The sequence below is a fragment of the Semicossyphus pulcher genome, unplaced genomic scaffold (assembly GCF_022749685.1).
Source record: "Semicossyphus pulcher isolate SPU_LCO1_2020_fin unplaced genomic scaffold, fSemPul1.0.p SCAF_16, whole genome shotgun sequence".
Taxonomy (NCBI): Eukaryota; Metazoa; Chordata; class Actinopteri; order Labriformes; family Labridae; genus Semicossyphus; species Semicossyphus pulcher.
This window is the reverse complement of record NW_027211670.1, coordinates 12,881,167-12,898,454: the sequence shown is the minus strand read 5'-3', so window position 1 is coordinate 12,898,454 and position 17,288 is coordinate 12,881,167. Positions and strand designations below refer to the sequence as shown.

The following is a 17,288-nucleotide window of genomic DNA, read 5'->3' as shown; positions in this document are numbered from 1 at the left end:
TGATAGTGAAAAGCTAGATCAGCGTCTTAAAACCCCAGCATCCCACAGCAGGCCGCGTCCCAATCCGCTGCCTCTGGGGATGTTTACAGATGTCTGCTGTCACAGTAGCCTAATGTTAACAGTATGGGAGCAGGTCCAGGCAGGGCCCACTGTGTGTCCGGGGCTAAGGTGAATGCAGAGATAAGCTTATTTTGAGGAAGATGATCAGGAGGAGGAGGAGGAGGGCGGGGGAGGAGAGGAGAGAGGATGGAGAGAGAGTGGGACCCGGATGCTGATGCGAGTGAGACGAAGGAAGGAAGAGGAGAGAGAAAATATCGATTTACGGCAAGAAAACCGAAGGGAGTATAATACAGAGGGCCTTACCCTGCGTGAACTATAATCAGAAGTGAGGAGGGGAATAAGGCAGTCGATAATAGTGCGGGTTAATCTGCGGGTATCTGTGTTTTTTTACCTGTGTATCAGCCGGTGAGGGAGGAGGACACGCCAAAGGAGAGAGGAGAAGATGCTGTGATCCGCTACTTGCAGCAGGGATGTAGAGAGGAAGAGACGGGGAGAGGCAGGGAGGGGGAGGACTACGCTACGCTAAGGATGGTTGTTTTGCGAGGAAATTTTGCGAGAATGCGGCGGCCGTCTGATAAATCTCACCGTTTGGCGATGCCCGGAAACTTCTGGAGGTGTCGGTTTTTTTGACAGGCGGCGCGAGCGCGGCCGTTGGTCCAGCCGTTGAGGCTAAAGCTAGCCTCGCTGCTGTGTGGGAGAGCGGCGGCGAGGCTAAAATAGCATGTTGTTGCACCTGTAAAACAGGCCTGACAGAGAGAAATAAATTGATTTTATTTTCAGTGCTAACATCCACTTGGCGTGTTTGACGTTTTGTTGGTATTCTCAACCAGCAAATTACATTTATCTTCACAGCAGACGTGAAAAAACTTGATATTTTTAAGGCTAATATATAACGTCAATGTTACTCTGCGATAATTTTCTTATTAACCGTCATATACAATTAACGTCGTGCAAGTTATACAAATAAGCTAATGTACAGAAGTGAGGTTTTCCTGCCTTGCCTTGTTTATCCCTAGGGTCGTATTAAACGCATAAAACCGCTTAGTAACTTTTCTCATCTCTTTATTCTTTATTCTACCACAAGCAAGCCGTTTTGTTATATATCAATGTTATACATGTTAACCGTGCTTCAGAACAAAATATTTAACCATGTTTATTAACCAGGTTTAGATAAAGTATGTCCATTCATCATCCAGATGTTTTAAATCACCAGTTTGACATTCTTCACATGTTCACCCATAACTCCAGAGTAGCAGTGTTATCACTGAAATTAAAGGTAGTCCTTCCTCTAAGTTTAACATCATCTTGTATGCCAATGTAACTTCTGTTACAGCTGTAAAATATCACAGTAATTGCAATAACCACAGTGCAGTAGCAGTAGTAGTGGTGTATTAGCCTCCAGGAAGAGCAGTATGAGTAAGGAACTGTCTCTAAGTCAGTCAGCTCAATATGTTGGGCCCTACCGACTGGAAAAAACACTGGGAAAGGGGCAGACGGGTGAGTACAACACAGTTATTAAGTCTTAAAAATGATTTTTGGAAATTTGAGAATGCATTTTATATCAGTTTTTACTGTAGAAATAGGTTACATACAGTAGATGACGCCTTTTTATGTGTCTCATACCCATCTGTTTTTTTAATTCTGGATGTCAGGACTGGTCAAGCTCGGGGTCCATTGCATTACGGGTCAGAAGGTAGCCATCAAAATAGTCAACAGAGAGAAGCTGTCTGAATCAGTCCTGATGAAGGTACAGTATGAGTGTGACGCTGGTGAGGTTGTTGCTCACAGTGACGATAAGGATGCTAATTTTGTAAATACCAAGATGCTTTTTGCTGTCTACAAACTGCTCTATGTTCTCTATATTTAACTTCTGTATATGAGAGAGTAAGAGTCTAATGTGCTTGTCATTCCTTTATTCCTGTCTCCTCTTTCTCACCAGGTTGAGCGGGAGATTGCCATTCTCAAACTGATCGAGCATCCGCATGTGTTGAAGCTGCATGATGTTTACGAGAATAACAAATATCTGTGAGTTCCTCCTGCGTTCAAAAGAGCCTCAGAAATGTTCGCAGTGCAGCCTGCATGCCTTTCATACTGAACTCGGGAGTGGGATGGGTATAAATATTACTCTATGAACTATATTAAACTGCTCTCATCACTCTTAATTCTCACTTTTCTTTCATCTGCTACAATTATTCTGAAAGGTTTTTGATCTAACTTGAGGAAAGAATACTCTCAAAAATGCTTTAAAGCTGTTTTAAAGCAGCTGTGGGAATAGACAGGCAGGAAGTGAGAACATAAAAAAATCTTCGTTTGAATCTAACATCATAAATTGATGGTACCTAACAGTTTAAGAGTGTGAGGTTAGATTTATTGTTTTTTCTCCATTTTCCCTTCCTGGTGTCCCTTCGAGATAACGTTTTAAATCACACTGTCGTCCTTGTTGGTGGACAGGTACCTGGTGTTGGAGCATGTGTCAGGAGGAGAGCTGTTTGACTACCTGGTGAAGAAGGGCCGGCTGACTCCGAAAGAGGCTAGAAAGTTCTTCAGGCAGATCATCTCTGCTTTGGATTTCTGCCACAGTCATTCCATCTGGTTGGTTTTTGCATAGAGCAGCAATTTTGGGTCACGTTTTGGGTGTTAGTTTGGGTTCTTCTGCTAACTTGGTCTAAAATAAGAAGCAATTCGGCTCCACTGCTCATTCATAGCCCTTCCTTTTAAACAATAAACAATCAATGCCAATTTGAGACTGAAGTTCCTGCTGATTTTGTCAGTGTGTGATTCTGTAAATTGAACCAATATCAAACCCTTGCGAAGACAGTCAAGCTGCCTAGAAGACTAATCGTATGTGTTGTGTTTGTGCAGTCACAGAGACCTGAAGCCTGAGAACTTGCTCCTGGATGAAAAGAACAACATCCGTATCGCTGACTTTGGCATGGCCTCCCTACAGGTGGGAGACAGCCTGTTGGAGACCAGCTGTGGGTGAGTGCGAACACTCAAAAACAATGTAGATGTGTGTACAATGTAGATGTAAATAATAACTAACACTGCAGCTCGTTTTTCCAGAATTGTAAGAATATTAACGGCTGTTTTATTTTAGATCACCACATTACGCTTGCCCCGAAGTCATACGGGTAAGTCTTCTGCTCGTGCCCAGTGTCTTCCTCCTGCACCGTGTTGGTACCAATAAAATAAATGAGCAAATTATGTGAATAAATTATTCATCAAGTGGCAAATACAAATTATAAAGCTACAAGCTAATTGTTTCAAACTCATAAAAAAGTCTAATGGAGTTCTGAGTCTGTCACTTGGGTTGTCTTAAAGGAGGTTGATATTTAGAAAGAGGGAATCTTGGCAGCTTACAGCAAAAAGATTATCCATTATTATCAATGAAAAGATGGTTTCACTGTGTTTGGAAGTGAGATTAATCAACAGCTGCATTTAGATTAATTATAATCTCTTTTGAACGATAATTTATTGTCTAAGATAAACTTGAAATGAGCTGAAATTTCCTCTGCTAATTAAATCAATATTGTGGCTCATTTGTATTACCAAATGGAATATTGATCAGGATTTCTTCTTTGGCAGGGGGAGAAATATGATGGGCGGAGAGCAGATGTGTGGAGCTGTGGAGTCATCCTTTTTGCTCTACTGGTGGTAGGTCTTTACTCCTGTATTTGTCTCTTTGTAAATACTCATGCGTCTGCAGTTTCTGCTTACTTCCTCCCCTGTCTTTCTCCTTCTCCCCTCACCTCTCTCTCTTTCACCTACAGGGTGCCCTGCCTTTTGACCACGACAACTTACGCCAGCTCCTGGAGAAGGTGAAGAGCGGCGTGTTCCACATGCCCCACTTCATCCCCCCGGACTGCCAGTCTCTGCTCAAGGGCATGATCGAGGTCAACCCTGAGAAGAGGCTCTCGGTACGATACTGTGCTTACACTTGGCTCACACACCGGGGGTTTGAATGGCGCCTAATGTTGGCACGGTGTGCTAAACTTGCCACTGGGATTACGTCTCCTTTTTCATTTTAAATGCAGGTGTTCTGGTACAGTTTTTTCATTCCCAATACAGATTCTGCTACCTAAACTTAAGTACTGGCCAATACCGAGTACCCCTTTATATGCTATCAATCCTGTATCGAAGTTCTATGTCTGCTATTATTGTTGCATTACCTGGTTCAGTACAGTCAGGGAATCTTAAAGAGGGGGTATTATGCTGTTTCACATTTTAGGACATATATATAATGTTACAATGTGGAATGTCCTGACTAAACATGGGTGAAGTTTAAAATCTGTAGGTATAAGTATGTTGGAGTAATCCCCATGCTTCTCAGCTCAGTCTGCAAGCTGCTGTGAATGCCAGGTTTCACACAGTTTTTTCTACACGCGGCACTTTGTGACGTCACAAAGTCACACATTTTCAGGTAGAGGCTGTATAAGGGCCTGCACAGAGCACCAGTGTGAGAAAAATGAGTTTTTTTTACTGAATTATGCTAAGCTACTCCGCAGGTATCACAGAGTGAAATATGAAGCTTGAAATTAGCATAAAATCCCCCTTTAACAAATCAAGCTAAGCTAATGTTAGCGACTCCTTGCTATTAAACAGTAGTTGGATGTGGCAGCCATGATATTTATCATTGCTGTGTAGGCCACTGTTTTGGAGAAGAAACAAGTACATTTTTTGGGTTAGTTATGGTATTGGATGGTGCATTCACTGGCGTACACGAGATACCAGATACCACATTTAAGGCAGGACATTTTCAGCGGCTGTAGCTTTTGTTGTGACAGGTTTAGTGTTTGTTTGTATTAAAGTATAATCAGGGGGACACATGTTTATACAGATGTGAAGGACATTTTAAACTGATTCTACATATTTATATTCTCCATACTTATATTGTCAGTGATCACTACCAGCGTCAGATGTATAAGTGGTACAACAACATCTCTCCAGGACACGTTCAGCTGTATTCTACAAAGTGATGCACATTGCAAACTGTGATTTAAATATACGATTATGAGAAATGATGAGGGGTCTTTTGTGCATGTTAAAAAGTATGTGGTGTTTGCACAGCGCAGCTCTGTGGCCATCTGGCTGTTAACAGACTGCAGAAACTAATGGCCCCATCTGCCCTGTCCCCCTTACAGCTGGAGGCCATCCAGAAACATGCCTGGTATCAGTGAGTATATATTTTTACATACATTGAATGAATGAAATACTCTTTTACAATGCATCATATAACATTATCATATCTGGGTCATTCATATGTGTTGTGTTGTTCGCGTGTGTGCGTGTCTCCCAGGGGTGGTCGTAATGAGCCGTGTCCTGAGCAGCCTCCTCCCCGGCGAGTGTGTGTGAGGCGAATCTTGTCCCTGACTGAGCTGGACCCAGATGTTTTGGACAGCATGCACTCGCTGGGTTGTTTCCGAGACCGAGTCAAGCTCACACGTGACCTGCAATGTGAAGAGTATGTATTTTGTTCACCTCTAAACATGACAGTGGTTCTCAGTGCACAACTGCAAACTGATTGAAACAGTTGTGCAAAATAATACAATGCAGCAGCCATGCAATAAAAGCACAACTCACTTACATAAATAGGACAGTTATGGCACTGTGGTATAATGTGAAACCTGCATTATATTGAAAGGTGTTTGTAAAACAGACAAAATACAGTAAACAAAAAGCAAAGTTTCTCACAGTGTCAACAACATTTAAAACGTTTCAAAAGCTAGTGTTTAATTAAAGACTGCTATTTTGGATCGTCTGCTGGAGTTACTATTATTCTGGTTACTCAGTCGAGTACTTAATAAGTTTCAGCGTCTCATTTTTATTGACCCCTGTGCATTGCGGACAGACATTTTGAGTGCTGTCAGAAACAGGAGAGGGGATATAGTTTCCTCTCACTCCTGCCATGTGAGAGTCCTGTTTAAGCATGCAAGATGGCGGGTAGTCTGAAGCAATGTCCTAAATTAAGGGACAAGATCCTCAAAAAGAGAGAGTTAATGAAGTGGGCTTTAATGTCCTGCCCAAAGAATAAGGTCTAACTTGAGGGATATCAAAATGATGGTGCGTTCAGGTGCTGCTTGTCAGCTTAAAAAATAACAGAGTGGAATTGAGGGATTCAAATTACAAAGCAGTTTGTGCTTTGGAGGATCCAGCTCCTGAGTTTAATTTAGTGTAAAACACAATATGAAAACATGTATTTGTGTCCCTGATAATCATGGTTGTTGGCACATTTCAACATCTGTCTTTGCAGACTTTAAATTCTCTATTTCTCTCTGTTTGTTTCAGAGAAAACCAGGAGAAGATGATCTATTACCTACTGCTGGACAGGAAAGAGCGCTACCCCAGCTATGAGGATGAGGACTTGCCTCCGCGCAATGACGTAGGTCAGTCATTAGGGGGCAGGAGGGATCCACTCAAGGGAGGGAGCTGCTTTTCTCAGCCTCAGTTAGAAGAAGCAGTTGTGCAACAGTCTTTAAGTCTGGTGCATCACACAGGTACTCGTTCGGCTTTGTATGTCACATCTTACATGTTATTAAGGTTTTGTGAACCACGTTATGCAGACAGATATAACTGTCTTTTACGATGTTCAGTCCGGACTTTGCAGGGTATCTGCAAGATTTGCCAGTGGAGTAAAACTGGGAGAGGGGCAGCGATTCTGTCTGTGTAAAACGAGCTACATTCATCACAGTCACAGATGGCGCAGTGAGCGTTGGGCCTGTGGATAAAGCCCTCACAACATAATCATACTTTTCAGAACAGCGAGAATAACAGTGAAAATAAATGCACAGTGACAGAGTGGGAACAGGGAGTGGGATGGTGAACATGCAGTAACATCTAACAAACGGGAAGCAATCGGATTCACAGCACAAACCATAGTTTGGAAAGAGGCCTCATATCCTTATGGCAGATGCGCAACATCAAATTTAAGGAGTTAAAGTCATAACTGTACGATGGTGCTTCTCAGCAGACCCTCCTCGAAAGCGTGTAGACTCTCCGATGCTGACGCGTCATGGCCGCTGTCGCCCCGAGAGGAAAAGTCTGGAGGTGCTGAGTGTGACCGAACAGGGGTCTCCTACCCCACCTCGCAGGGCCCTGGATACAGCTGCACACAGCCAGAGGTACACAATATTATGCTTACACGAACCCAGCACACACTCATGTTGCATGCCAAGAATAGAACACAGAGTAACACAGGGTTTGTCGTCTTTCTTTCTTTTTTTGACCTCAGGTCTCGCTCTGTCAGCGGAGCATCAACCGGTCTCTCCTCCAGCCCTCTCAGCAGTCCCAGGGTAAGGGCCTGTTGGCCAACTACTAACAAACTCTACAGATATAACTGTCACTGCTTTGATTATATAAACTTTCTTTTTTGCATAATAAAAGCCTGCATTATAAAACATTTAATTTAATTTTATTGTATAACTCCTCTCTGTGAACTGTGTTCAAGTTTTCCATATGAGCCTGAGAACAGGATTTGCTTACTGTAATCACTATAGTGGCCAAATATGAGTAAAGAATTCCCTCTGGGTGTTAGGATTTCTCTACTGCAGCTCAGCAAGATGGTTGGGTGACAGCAATCCTTTAAATCAGGCGTAGTATTGGATTTTAAGGTGTTGCAAAATGAAGTCTAAATTTAGTATTATTTGATATTTCAATGACAATATTTTCTCATCAACATGTTGTGATTAAATCTGTTGGTATCTCAACTCTTTTCTTGCCAATATCACCCACTCCTGTGTTAAACTGCTTTAAAAAATCTCTCTACCGAGCCCCTCAAATATCCATTTATCAAGCTCCTCGGCCATTTTTACACATCATCACAGCACCAGTTCTGCAGATTTAATCTCTCACAACGCAGGAATTTGTCCTCTGTCTTCATGCCACTTCTCTTCCTCACCATGCATGAACTAGGTGTGTGTGCAAACGTTAAGAAAAGTAACATAGAAGCTTTAAATAAGACGATTTATTTTGCTGTATTGGATTTGTCATGTTCAAAGTGTGTTAAAATAGTCTGTAGACAGGGAATATATGAACCTTAACACCGTCACTTCCACTGTTGTTTGTCACTGCATTCTTAACCCTGTCACTGCCAACTGTCACTTATATACGATTCAGATGGCCCATTAGACTGAAAGGCCTATATTTTATTACATTTGACACTCACTACTCACAGGATGCACTCTCTCTTGTCATGAAGCATGATATTCATTTCCATCCTTTCTCCATGTTCCATCCCCTCTCTTTCTTGTTATCCATCTCCCACCAACCCACTCCCCCCTCAGTCCTATCAGAGCCCCGTCTTCACTTTCAGCCAATCAGACGTCACCTCTGCCACCGCTACCCCCCTCTCAAAGGAGCCCAAACAGGGAAGCATCACCACTCCACGCTCGGCTCGGGCTCACGACAAGCCCAAAGCTCCCCCCAACCCAAAGACCCAGACCCTGCCCACCAAAGGACCCACTGAGCGACCCCACCTGCAGCCCATCAAATCCCTGCCTCTGCACAACCCATCCTCCCGCTCACCCTCCCCTTCTCCGCTCCTGTCAACCATCCCCCGTTTTTTCTTCCCCTCGTCCTCTGTCCTAAAGTCAGTGACTAAGAGCTTCTACCCAAACTCTGCCCACTCTGTGCCGCAGGTCACTCCCCAGGGCTCTCCGTTGCCCACACCCTTGGGCACCCCTGTCCACCACCCTCACCACCCTTCCTCCACCCCGCCCTCCTCTTCCTCGTCCTCATCCTCCTCGCGGGCGGAGGGAGGGGGAGGGGTGGGCTCGCTGTCGCTGACCCCGCCCTCAAGCCCAGGTGGGGGAAGCGGCATGGCGGCCAGCAGCTCCGCTCACTGGAGGACTCGCCTCAATTCTTTCAAGAACAACCTGCTGGGATCGCCGCGTTTCCATCGCCGTAAGCTGCAAGGTGAGGTTTGTTTACAGACGCGCTTGTATCTGCACAGGTACGGAATTAAACTAAACTAAAATAGGTAATCATTCAAAACATGCTGAAACATTTCCTGCTTAGGCATACAATGCTCAGGCATCTATATTGACAATTCACCATATTCACATTGCGGCCATTATTCTTTGACGTGATCACTGACGCTGAGGCTGGGAAATGCTGTTATCAGAAGAATAATGCCTGCTGTGTGACAGGTTGGACGTCCATTAAAGAGGGGGTATGATCCTGTTTCACATTTTAAGACATATATATAATGTTACAATGTTGGACGTCCAAACTAAACGTGGGTGAAGTTTTAAATCTGTAGTTAAAAGTATGTTGGAGTAATCCCCTGCTAAAGAAGTCTCAGTCTGCAGGCTGCTGTGAACGCTTGCTTTCAGGCAGACTTCTCCAGACGCTTCACTTTGTGATGTCACAAAGTGGAGGAACTCTATATTTGGGCATCTGCCCAAGACACAGCATAACTTCCTGCACCCTGGCACAGTTAAAGAACACGCCCACCCAGCAGCTCAGTCTGCCTTGGACATTTTTTCACTCCACCACTCTGCTCAACGGCTCTGCTCATCAAATCGGTTAAGAATGTCTTGGAGAAAATGTTTCTATGGCTGTGAAGGAAAGACATCAATGTTTACTTTTCCAAAGGACGAGAGCACCAGACATTTATTTCAAATCGAACAAGTGAAGATTAACTCTGTAACTCTGTAACTCTGTGAGTTCTGCCCCTCAGAGAGCTGGCCAATCAGAAGAAAGTGGGCTTGTAGGGGCGGGGTTTCTTAAAGAGACAGAGCTGACCGAGTCGTTTCAGGCAGAGGCTGTATGAGGGCCTGCACAGAGCACCAGTGTGAGAAACATTATGAGTTTTAAGCTACTCCACAGATATCACAGAGTGAAATATGAAGCTTGAAATTAGCACAGTGCCCCCCCTTTAAATATAAGGAATCTGACAAATCGGTATCTTTCCACCACTTCCTGGTTGATCAGCAAATGATAAGAATAATGATAAAGATAATGAAAATCTGAAGAGACACACAGTGGTATTTCTAACATGGAATTGGTTGAATGCTAACATTAGATGTTGTCTAATGCTAGCTTTGTGGTTATTAGATATGCTGTATTATCTTGAAATCTGGGAAGTTGTCCCTCCAGATTTCCTTTCACTTTCCATTGTGTTTTCAGTTGCCTAATCAATCTAAAAGCAGTCAAATGATAGCAAATTGTCATACCCTGTACATTCTAACAACTTGCAGAGTAAGACATTAAAACAGTGCAACATCAGAGGAAAATGGCAGCCATGTGAATATGGTGAATAGACTACGTTATTTTGTCCTCTGCCTTCCAGCTAAATATCGAACACTGAACACAGATTTTAAAGTGTGATTTGTCTCTTTCAGTTCCTACATCAGAAGACATGTCCAGTCTAACACCAGAATCCAGCCCAGAGTAAGTCCCACACATTTTCACGTTACACATCTATGTGTCAGTGCTCTTGGATGTTTCTATATTTGCATATTTCTTGTCTTCGCTCCCAGGCTGGCTAAGAAGTCGTGGTTTGGGAACTTCATCGGCTTGGAGAAAGAGGAGCAGATCTTTGTGGTGATCAGAGACAAACCTCTGAGCTCAGTCAAAGCCGACATCGTCCACGCCTTCCTGTCTGTGAGTATCTAATGTGGTCTGTCCTTCACGTCTCTCACTGTCTAAGCTTGTTTGTACAAAGCATGGCTCTCTCTCTCAAAGCTGTAAGATCTTCACACACACTGTCATACTGTACGCACTTCATTTCTCTCCTAATTTCAGCTCATTCTTTATTTCAAATCTTGCTCACTTGTGGCATGTTTATGGATCACTTTTGCTTTCACCAATGGCTCACTCTTTCTCTCTTCTCCTCACCCTCACCCTTTGTCTCCCTATACTCACGTTTGCCCCTGTACCTCTCCCGCCTCGTAAGTCTGTCGGTCTCTCTGCTTCTTCTCTGTCTCCCTACCACGCAGATCCCGTCGCTCAGTCACAGCGTCCTCTCCCAGACCAGCTTTCGAGCCGAGTACAAGTCCTCCGGCGGTCCCTCCGTCTTCCAGAAGCCCGTCAAGTTCCAGGTGGACATTGCTTTTTCCGAAGGCGAGAGGGAGCGGGACAGGGAGAGGAGCGAGAGGGAGGGCAGGAGGGAGACAGGGATCTACAGCGTGACGTTCACCCTCATATCAGGCAAGTGGACTTTTAAAACACACAAAAATTAAAGCCTAACATCTGTTTTCGCCATGTCGACTTTGCAATTGGCCCTTCGCTAAGCCCCGCCCTTGAACGGCCACTGTCCAATCCTACGTTAGCAACTAGGCGCGGGAGGCCTGTCAAGCTTTCAGAACTAGGAGAGATGCCGGAACGGTGTGCATATGGAATCTGCAAGTCTGACGTTTAGAGGGGGGTGACATATTCTTCGCTTTTCCGAAGCCAAAAACTGTGTGTGAGATGTCGGCATGGAATAAAAATTGTGGAAGACCCCACTCACAGCTTAGATCAACAAGAACTTAAGATGCTTAAGACGCTAACTAACTTGGCTAACTTGGATCCAGTGTATTGATCAAGCCTACGATATGCGAGCAATATCCTGACGCACTTTAAACAAAATAAAAAAGTGGGAGTTTTGCTAGCAATGGGCAATCAAATGAGCCGGCCCCAATAATGAATCAGCTCACTGTTATAAAAAAATTCACCCCCCTTACAATTATCTTGAACAATAAAATTAGCTATTTATAACAAAACCGTTTTTTGTGCCAGGCTGTAAACATTTTAATTTCTGCTGTAAAAACTGCCATTTTCCCACCTGCTGTAATGTTATTCCTTGTTTTCTGAGGCCAGCCTCAAGTGGCCACTCGAGGAACTGCAGTTTTTTGCATATCCGCCCTGGCTTCATTTTTCAACACCGGAGGTTTCCGCTTGGCTAAAACACATTAGATAATGAAAGTTTAAGGGAGTCATAACTAAACATTAGCTTAAAATAAAACAATATTGACCTCCTGCTGTGCAAGAACATTGCTGTTCCTGTATATGATTGTCCTTAACATGAATTGTCAAGACGTGGGGTGCCTGTCGCTTGCATTGAGCTTTTTCCTCTTCATTCTCAACACTCCGCTGACAAATTATATTCCGGATGTATCTTTCAAAAGCGTATTGTCGTCCTTTCTGTCTACTTCTCTTTAAAATTTGGGAACTATTTTTCTAGAAATATGCTATTATTTCCCTTCAAATCTCTCACTGTTATAGTTGAAAACGCCATACTATTTACATGACGGTGCAAAAGCTTGAGAGGCGTAGCAACAGAAACCAAGGGGGGCGGGACTTAGCGAAGGGTCAATCCTGCTAACTACTGGTGCGGTAATTGAGCTCAGCCTACGGTGATGTTGATTGTTGGGAGGATGGCGGCTGCACTGGCGATCATTACGCTGCATGGCCGTGATGAAGCTTTTGCTTTCGTCTGGGTAAAATACCATAACCCAATAATATACCTCTCTCTGCACTTTTAAACTGGCATATTGGTTGCACCCGTTTATAGGATGCAACCCACTTTTTAGATTAAAAAAAGTATTAAATGGGTCTAATACACCAAATTTTATGGTAGGTCTTTTCTCTTACGACCGACTTCTTGGCTCAAATTTACACCGAGTGCACCCAGCCTAACTGACACAGGTCGTAGCTGCGCCTGGTCTTATGATGCATGTCCACGTGAACACTCGCAAAGCGGTGAATGTTGCCAAGCAACACACTTCTCCGCTCTCTAACTTCTCCCATCAAATGATCTACTGAAGATATGGATAACTCAAAAGAAAAGAAAAGAAAAATAAATTTTATGGAGAGTGAATAGGGAAACTCAGAGTTGTATTCAAACTATAAAACAGCAAAACTGAACAACACACACAAAAAACAAAAGCTATGGACAAGGAAATTGATCATCTCTGTGATCAATAATGATAATCAAGCATGCATTTTGTCCGATCTACACTTATCATGTCCCCCACGGTGTTTTGAAAGGCCCCTTTGGTATAAAATCTGAGCACAATCACCACCTGCAGGGAGGGGACAGCGCCGCGTCTCTGTCCGACACATGCTGTAGCTGAGGGGAGAGCTCTTCAATTAATTCAAGCAGAGCTTTTCTGCCAAAACGGAACCTTTCGATCAGCTCACTGTCTGAGTAGACTTCCAGTGTGTTGGTTGAATAACGGATGACTCTTTAATGCCCTTTCATTAATCATCCTGTAAACAAGACGTGCTGCCATTGTGTTTTTCTTTTAAGATTTGTGACCGTTTGTTCTCCCGTGGATTTAAGTCTGACTTTCTAAACTTAAGCCTGCTCCATCCTTGCCGTAAACGACACACAAATGGGGCTGAAGTATAAATGGTGCACAGGGCATCACTTAAAGTTTGTCGTAACTTTCAGCTCTATGTTACGTTACACCCAGGCTCCAGAATGTGGTCTGAAAGTAATGTAGCTGTCTTGATACTGAAGCTGAAGCATGAATATCATTTTTGGTTTTGGAGTACAACCTAGCTCAAGTTGAATGTGTGTTTCTCCTGGTGCATTTCCAGGTCCGAGTCGCAGGTTCAGACGAGTGGTGGAAACGATTCAAGCTCAGCTTCTCAGCTCTCATGAACAACCCATGGTGCAAGCCCTATCTGGTAAGACTGCTTCAACACACTAATGCACCCAACAGAGTAAAGACAATACTTTTAAGTATTTGCAGAAGAGGATGGGGCTGTTTTCAAGTCTGTCCACCACTAATCCATCTGGTTTGACGTGGTCGTTTTCTATTCAAACAAACACTTGTTTTGTTAAGATGCCATTAAAAGGTTCGAGGCTCCCATCCCCGACAGTTCTCTGAGGCCAGATCTGTGGACAGAATAGAATAGTAGTAATTTCAGGCCTTGACTGCCTGATAAAAACAGCTACATGTTTACGTTAAGAGTGACTTTCCTGTTCTCTGCTACTGATCCCTTCCCAGATGAGAAGAACGGCCGGCCCCACGGGACCCCCACCCGCCAAAACTCGAGGCGTTCCGAGGGTGGGGGCGACAGGTGCGAGTGGGGCGACCGAGCAGATGGCGGAGGCATAGGAGGCAGCGGGGGAGTTCTGCAGCGCAGAGGCTCGGCGAAAGAGAGAACCCGGCTGCTGTCCTCCAACGGAACGCAGTCCCAACCGTAGGATAGAAAGCGAGCGCACGCAGCAGGATGCCTGAACTCCACCGGAAAGAAGACAGTGTAACTTCATCTCCAAGTATCCCTGCAAGCCATGAGCTACTCCTTTTCTTCCTTGGCTAAGTTATTGACGGTGCTTGATCATAGCAAAGATCGAGCTTCCCCCTCCCAACATCATGCTTTTTTTCCCCTCAACTCAACATACTTTTGATCTTTTGGATCACCTGGATTCCTACCCTTAGATGAGAAGGAAGTGTTAAGGAATCACCCTTTAAAGAAAATAATAATATGTGAATGAGCAGTTTGGTATCCTTCATAGATACAGCTTCACAGATCAAACAAACTAGGATTTTTGAAGTGCTAATGTGCATGCCAGTTAGCAAATCAGCCTGCTAAAGGATGCTGACATGATCAGATAGGCTAGTCTACCATATCATTGTAATACAGTATCTGACACCAAAAAGAGTCTCTTAAATTAACCAGTGCGCTCATATCATTATCAAGCAACATGCAAGTACCAGTCCATACTGAGAGAAACATAGATGCACCCTAAGAGTTAGCAAAAGGCTCCCACGTCAGTGATGAGCCGAACAAAAAGGTCCTGATTTTCTCAGGAGAAACTACATCCTGGAGTTCCAGAAGTGTCTTCTCCTGAGGTAAAGAAAACCAACAAAGTAAGCTAAGTAAGTGAATGTGAAAAAAATATTTTTTTATTTCCTTTTTATTTATGTTTACATGTTTGTTTGGAGGATGTCAGTAGCACAGAGAAAGCAGTAAAGACGGACTGAAGACACTCTGCGGTGTTGAAGAGGACGCTGACTCGTTGCTTTGTTTTGATTCTTTTTGTATTTTCTTTTTACTCAGAGACGATACGAAACGATGCATCTAAGATTTTCGCATCGGACCCCTTGTTGCTCTGAAGAAAAGTATTTTTTGATTTGAACAGAAATATGAACATTACTATATAAAAAAACAAAAACACTATGCGTGAAAAGTTCCATGAACCTCATCTCAGCTGTTTGTGTCCCGATCGAATGAGAAGAGCGATCAAACAGAAGCCACCTTTCTCGTCGAGCTTGTCTCCTATTGCCATAGTATTCACATACTGACTCAGAACAAAACGAAACAAAAAAAAAAAAGGATTCATCAATGGATTATTCCTAACGCCGAACTTTAAAGGCTTGCGATGTCAATACCTTGTTGAACAGGACTTTCAAAATGGGAAGCAAGCGTCTCCTAACCCCCGTGCTCCTCACGTCAGTGTTCACCAACGAGCCAAGTAGTCCATCACTGCACCCTCGCTCCCCACGGAGAGTCGCACCATTCTGCAAGCGGACGTAGCAGCTCGGACGGTCATGTAATACTCCAGCACTCTGTCAGACTAGTCGATGTTCATCACCAGTCTTCCATACAGCACAATATGCAACAAAAGTGCAGAATGTTTTCAGAGAGATATATGCTACTGTTCTGTTGATGTTCACCTTTTTTTTATATATTTGTCCACATATCTGTCCTATTTATTTAGCTATATTTATATTTTATGTACATTTATTTATATTTGTTTATTTATTTATTTATTTTGTCATTTTAATGTGTCATGCATATGATTCTGAATATTTTATGCCAACAAAATACATCCAGAGCTAATTTTAAAAACTGTTTTATTTAATTTCTCATTACCACTTTTTTTTTTTGCACTTTTTTCCTCGCTAAACTTTGATAGCTGATTAATTCCTTTCATTTTTCTTCTCCTGTGATCTTTGTTTGTATCTCGCATCTCTTCAGTGACGTTTATCTCTGGATTGCGTGTGTGATGACAGCCGAGTGCGAGTGAGCTGAAAACTTCGCAGCAGATGCATTTTGAGCTGATAACGTTCGGAGATTTCATCCGAACCAGGAATATCCAATGAATTAACACATTCAAACCCTAACAGGCACATGATTTCTCTCATACACAATGAATGCTTGCTAACTCGCTCCATCTCTTGCTTTAATGCCTTGTCCCCTTTGACCTGTCTGTCTGCCTCTTCACCTGTCGTGTAGCCATCATCACAAAGAGAAACTGTACAAAGTTGTTTGCCTCACTGTCCGTACACACTTTATGATTGCTCACCATCGCCACTTTCATCTTTCTCATCACCACGTCACCTTCACTTTCATTGACCCAACTCTGGCTAAGATTGTAAACTATTCTCCATTCATAAGGGTCAGTAGAATAAGGTGTTTAAAAAAAGAAATGTCTGTATCATAATTTAAATATAAAAAGTGCACTATTATAACTATTGCCTGTGATAAAAAGAACAATTATGATTGAAGTGATGGTCAAAATAAAGAGAGATCCACCTTATTGTTATGGTTACAATAATAAACCCTAAATTCATGTGTGTGTCTATTTAGTTTCTGGGTTCAAATGGTGTCAGGTGGTGTTCATTTTACGAGGCGGTTTCTTTCACTTTGTGACAGAAAAAAAGGAAGCTGGAAAAGCCACAGTTTTATAAGTTTAATCACTTGGATGTAACTAACATTAGTATTATTTGCAATAATATCAAATAATAATAAAATTACTATGGCTAGATATTATTTAGATACATTTACACATCTGAAAATTCACCACCATATAATAGTTGAGACTGTGAAAGTGGTTGAAAGATATAAAGAAAAAAAGCAAGTAGAATTTTAGTTACTATAAGAAAACCTTTTCCAGTTTTACTTTCGGAAAAAAAGGGTAAGTTGTTTAAAACATACAATATCCACATGTGTAAACACGGTCGTTAACATTGCATTTGCATTTTTACCATCTTCTGTTGACATAGGCTTCCACACTTCTCCGCCCCTTAAACGTAACAGCTCAGGCATCATAGAACCAACCAAAACTGCATGATCGCGACATTTCCGACAGTCACTGAAGGCAGCATCAGCTCCATCCAGGCGAGCATCTGTAGTAACGATACAGTTGTTCATTGGAGAGGAGGGCCGACCTCACAGCGGCAGACCCCGGGCTCTTGGTCGACGCCTGAAGTTAACGTTCGGCTTCTGCTGCTCTGGATTCTCGAAATTTCGTAAACAACAGCAGGTAAGCTAACCGGGTGCTGACAACG

General features: G+C 43.1%; 1 protein-coding gene across 3 annotated transcripts; it reads left to right on the top strand.

Moving 5' to 3' along the window:
* The first annotated feature begins 256 nt into the window (after nt 1-256).
* Nucleotides 257-16,570, top strand: brsk1a (BR serine/threonine kinase 1a). 3 transcript variants are annotated; one of them, XM_069664497.1, is made up of 19 exons: nt 257-1,557; nt 1,713-1,807; nt 2,000-2,085; nt 2,512-2,652; nt 2,923-3,039; nt 3,158-3,191; nt 3,646-3,714; nt 3,831-3,977; nt 5,202-5,233; nt 5,357-5,521; nt 6,346-6,443; nt 7,028-7,178; nt 7,289-7,349; nt 8,694-8,970; nt 10,401-10,449; nt 10,539-10,662; nt 10,998-11,208; nt 13,585-13,674; nt 13,962-16,570. In XM_069664497.1, exons 1-19 carry the CDS (start codon nt 1,473-1,475, stop codon nt 14,195-14,197), a joined length of 2,268 nt encoding a protein of 755 aa, XP_069520598.1. In that variant the 5' UTR covers nt 257-1,472; the 3' UTR covers nt 14,198-16,570. The 3 variants fall into 3 exon arrangements, with proteins under 3 accessions (XP_069520598.1, XP_069520596.1, XP_069520595.1); XM_069664495.1 differs by lacking the exon at nt 13,962-16,570 and having other exon boundaries at nt 10,955-11,208; nt 13,585-13,672; XM_069664494.1 differs by lacking the exon at nt 13,962-16,570 and having other exon boundaries at nt 7,025-7,178; nt 10,955-11,208; nt 13,585-13,672.
* Nucleotides 16,571-17,288: the final 718 nt, after the last annotated feature.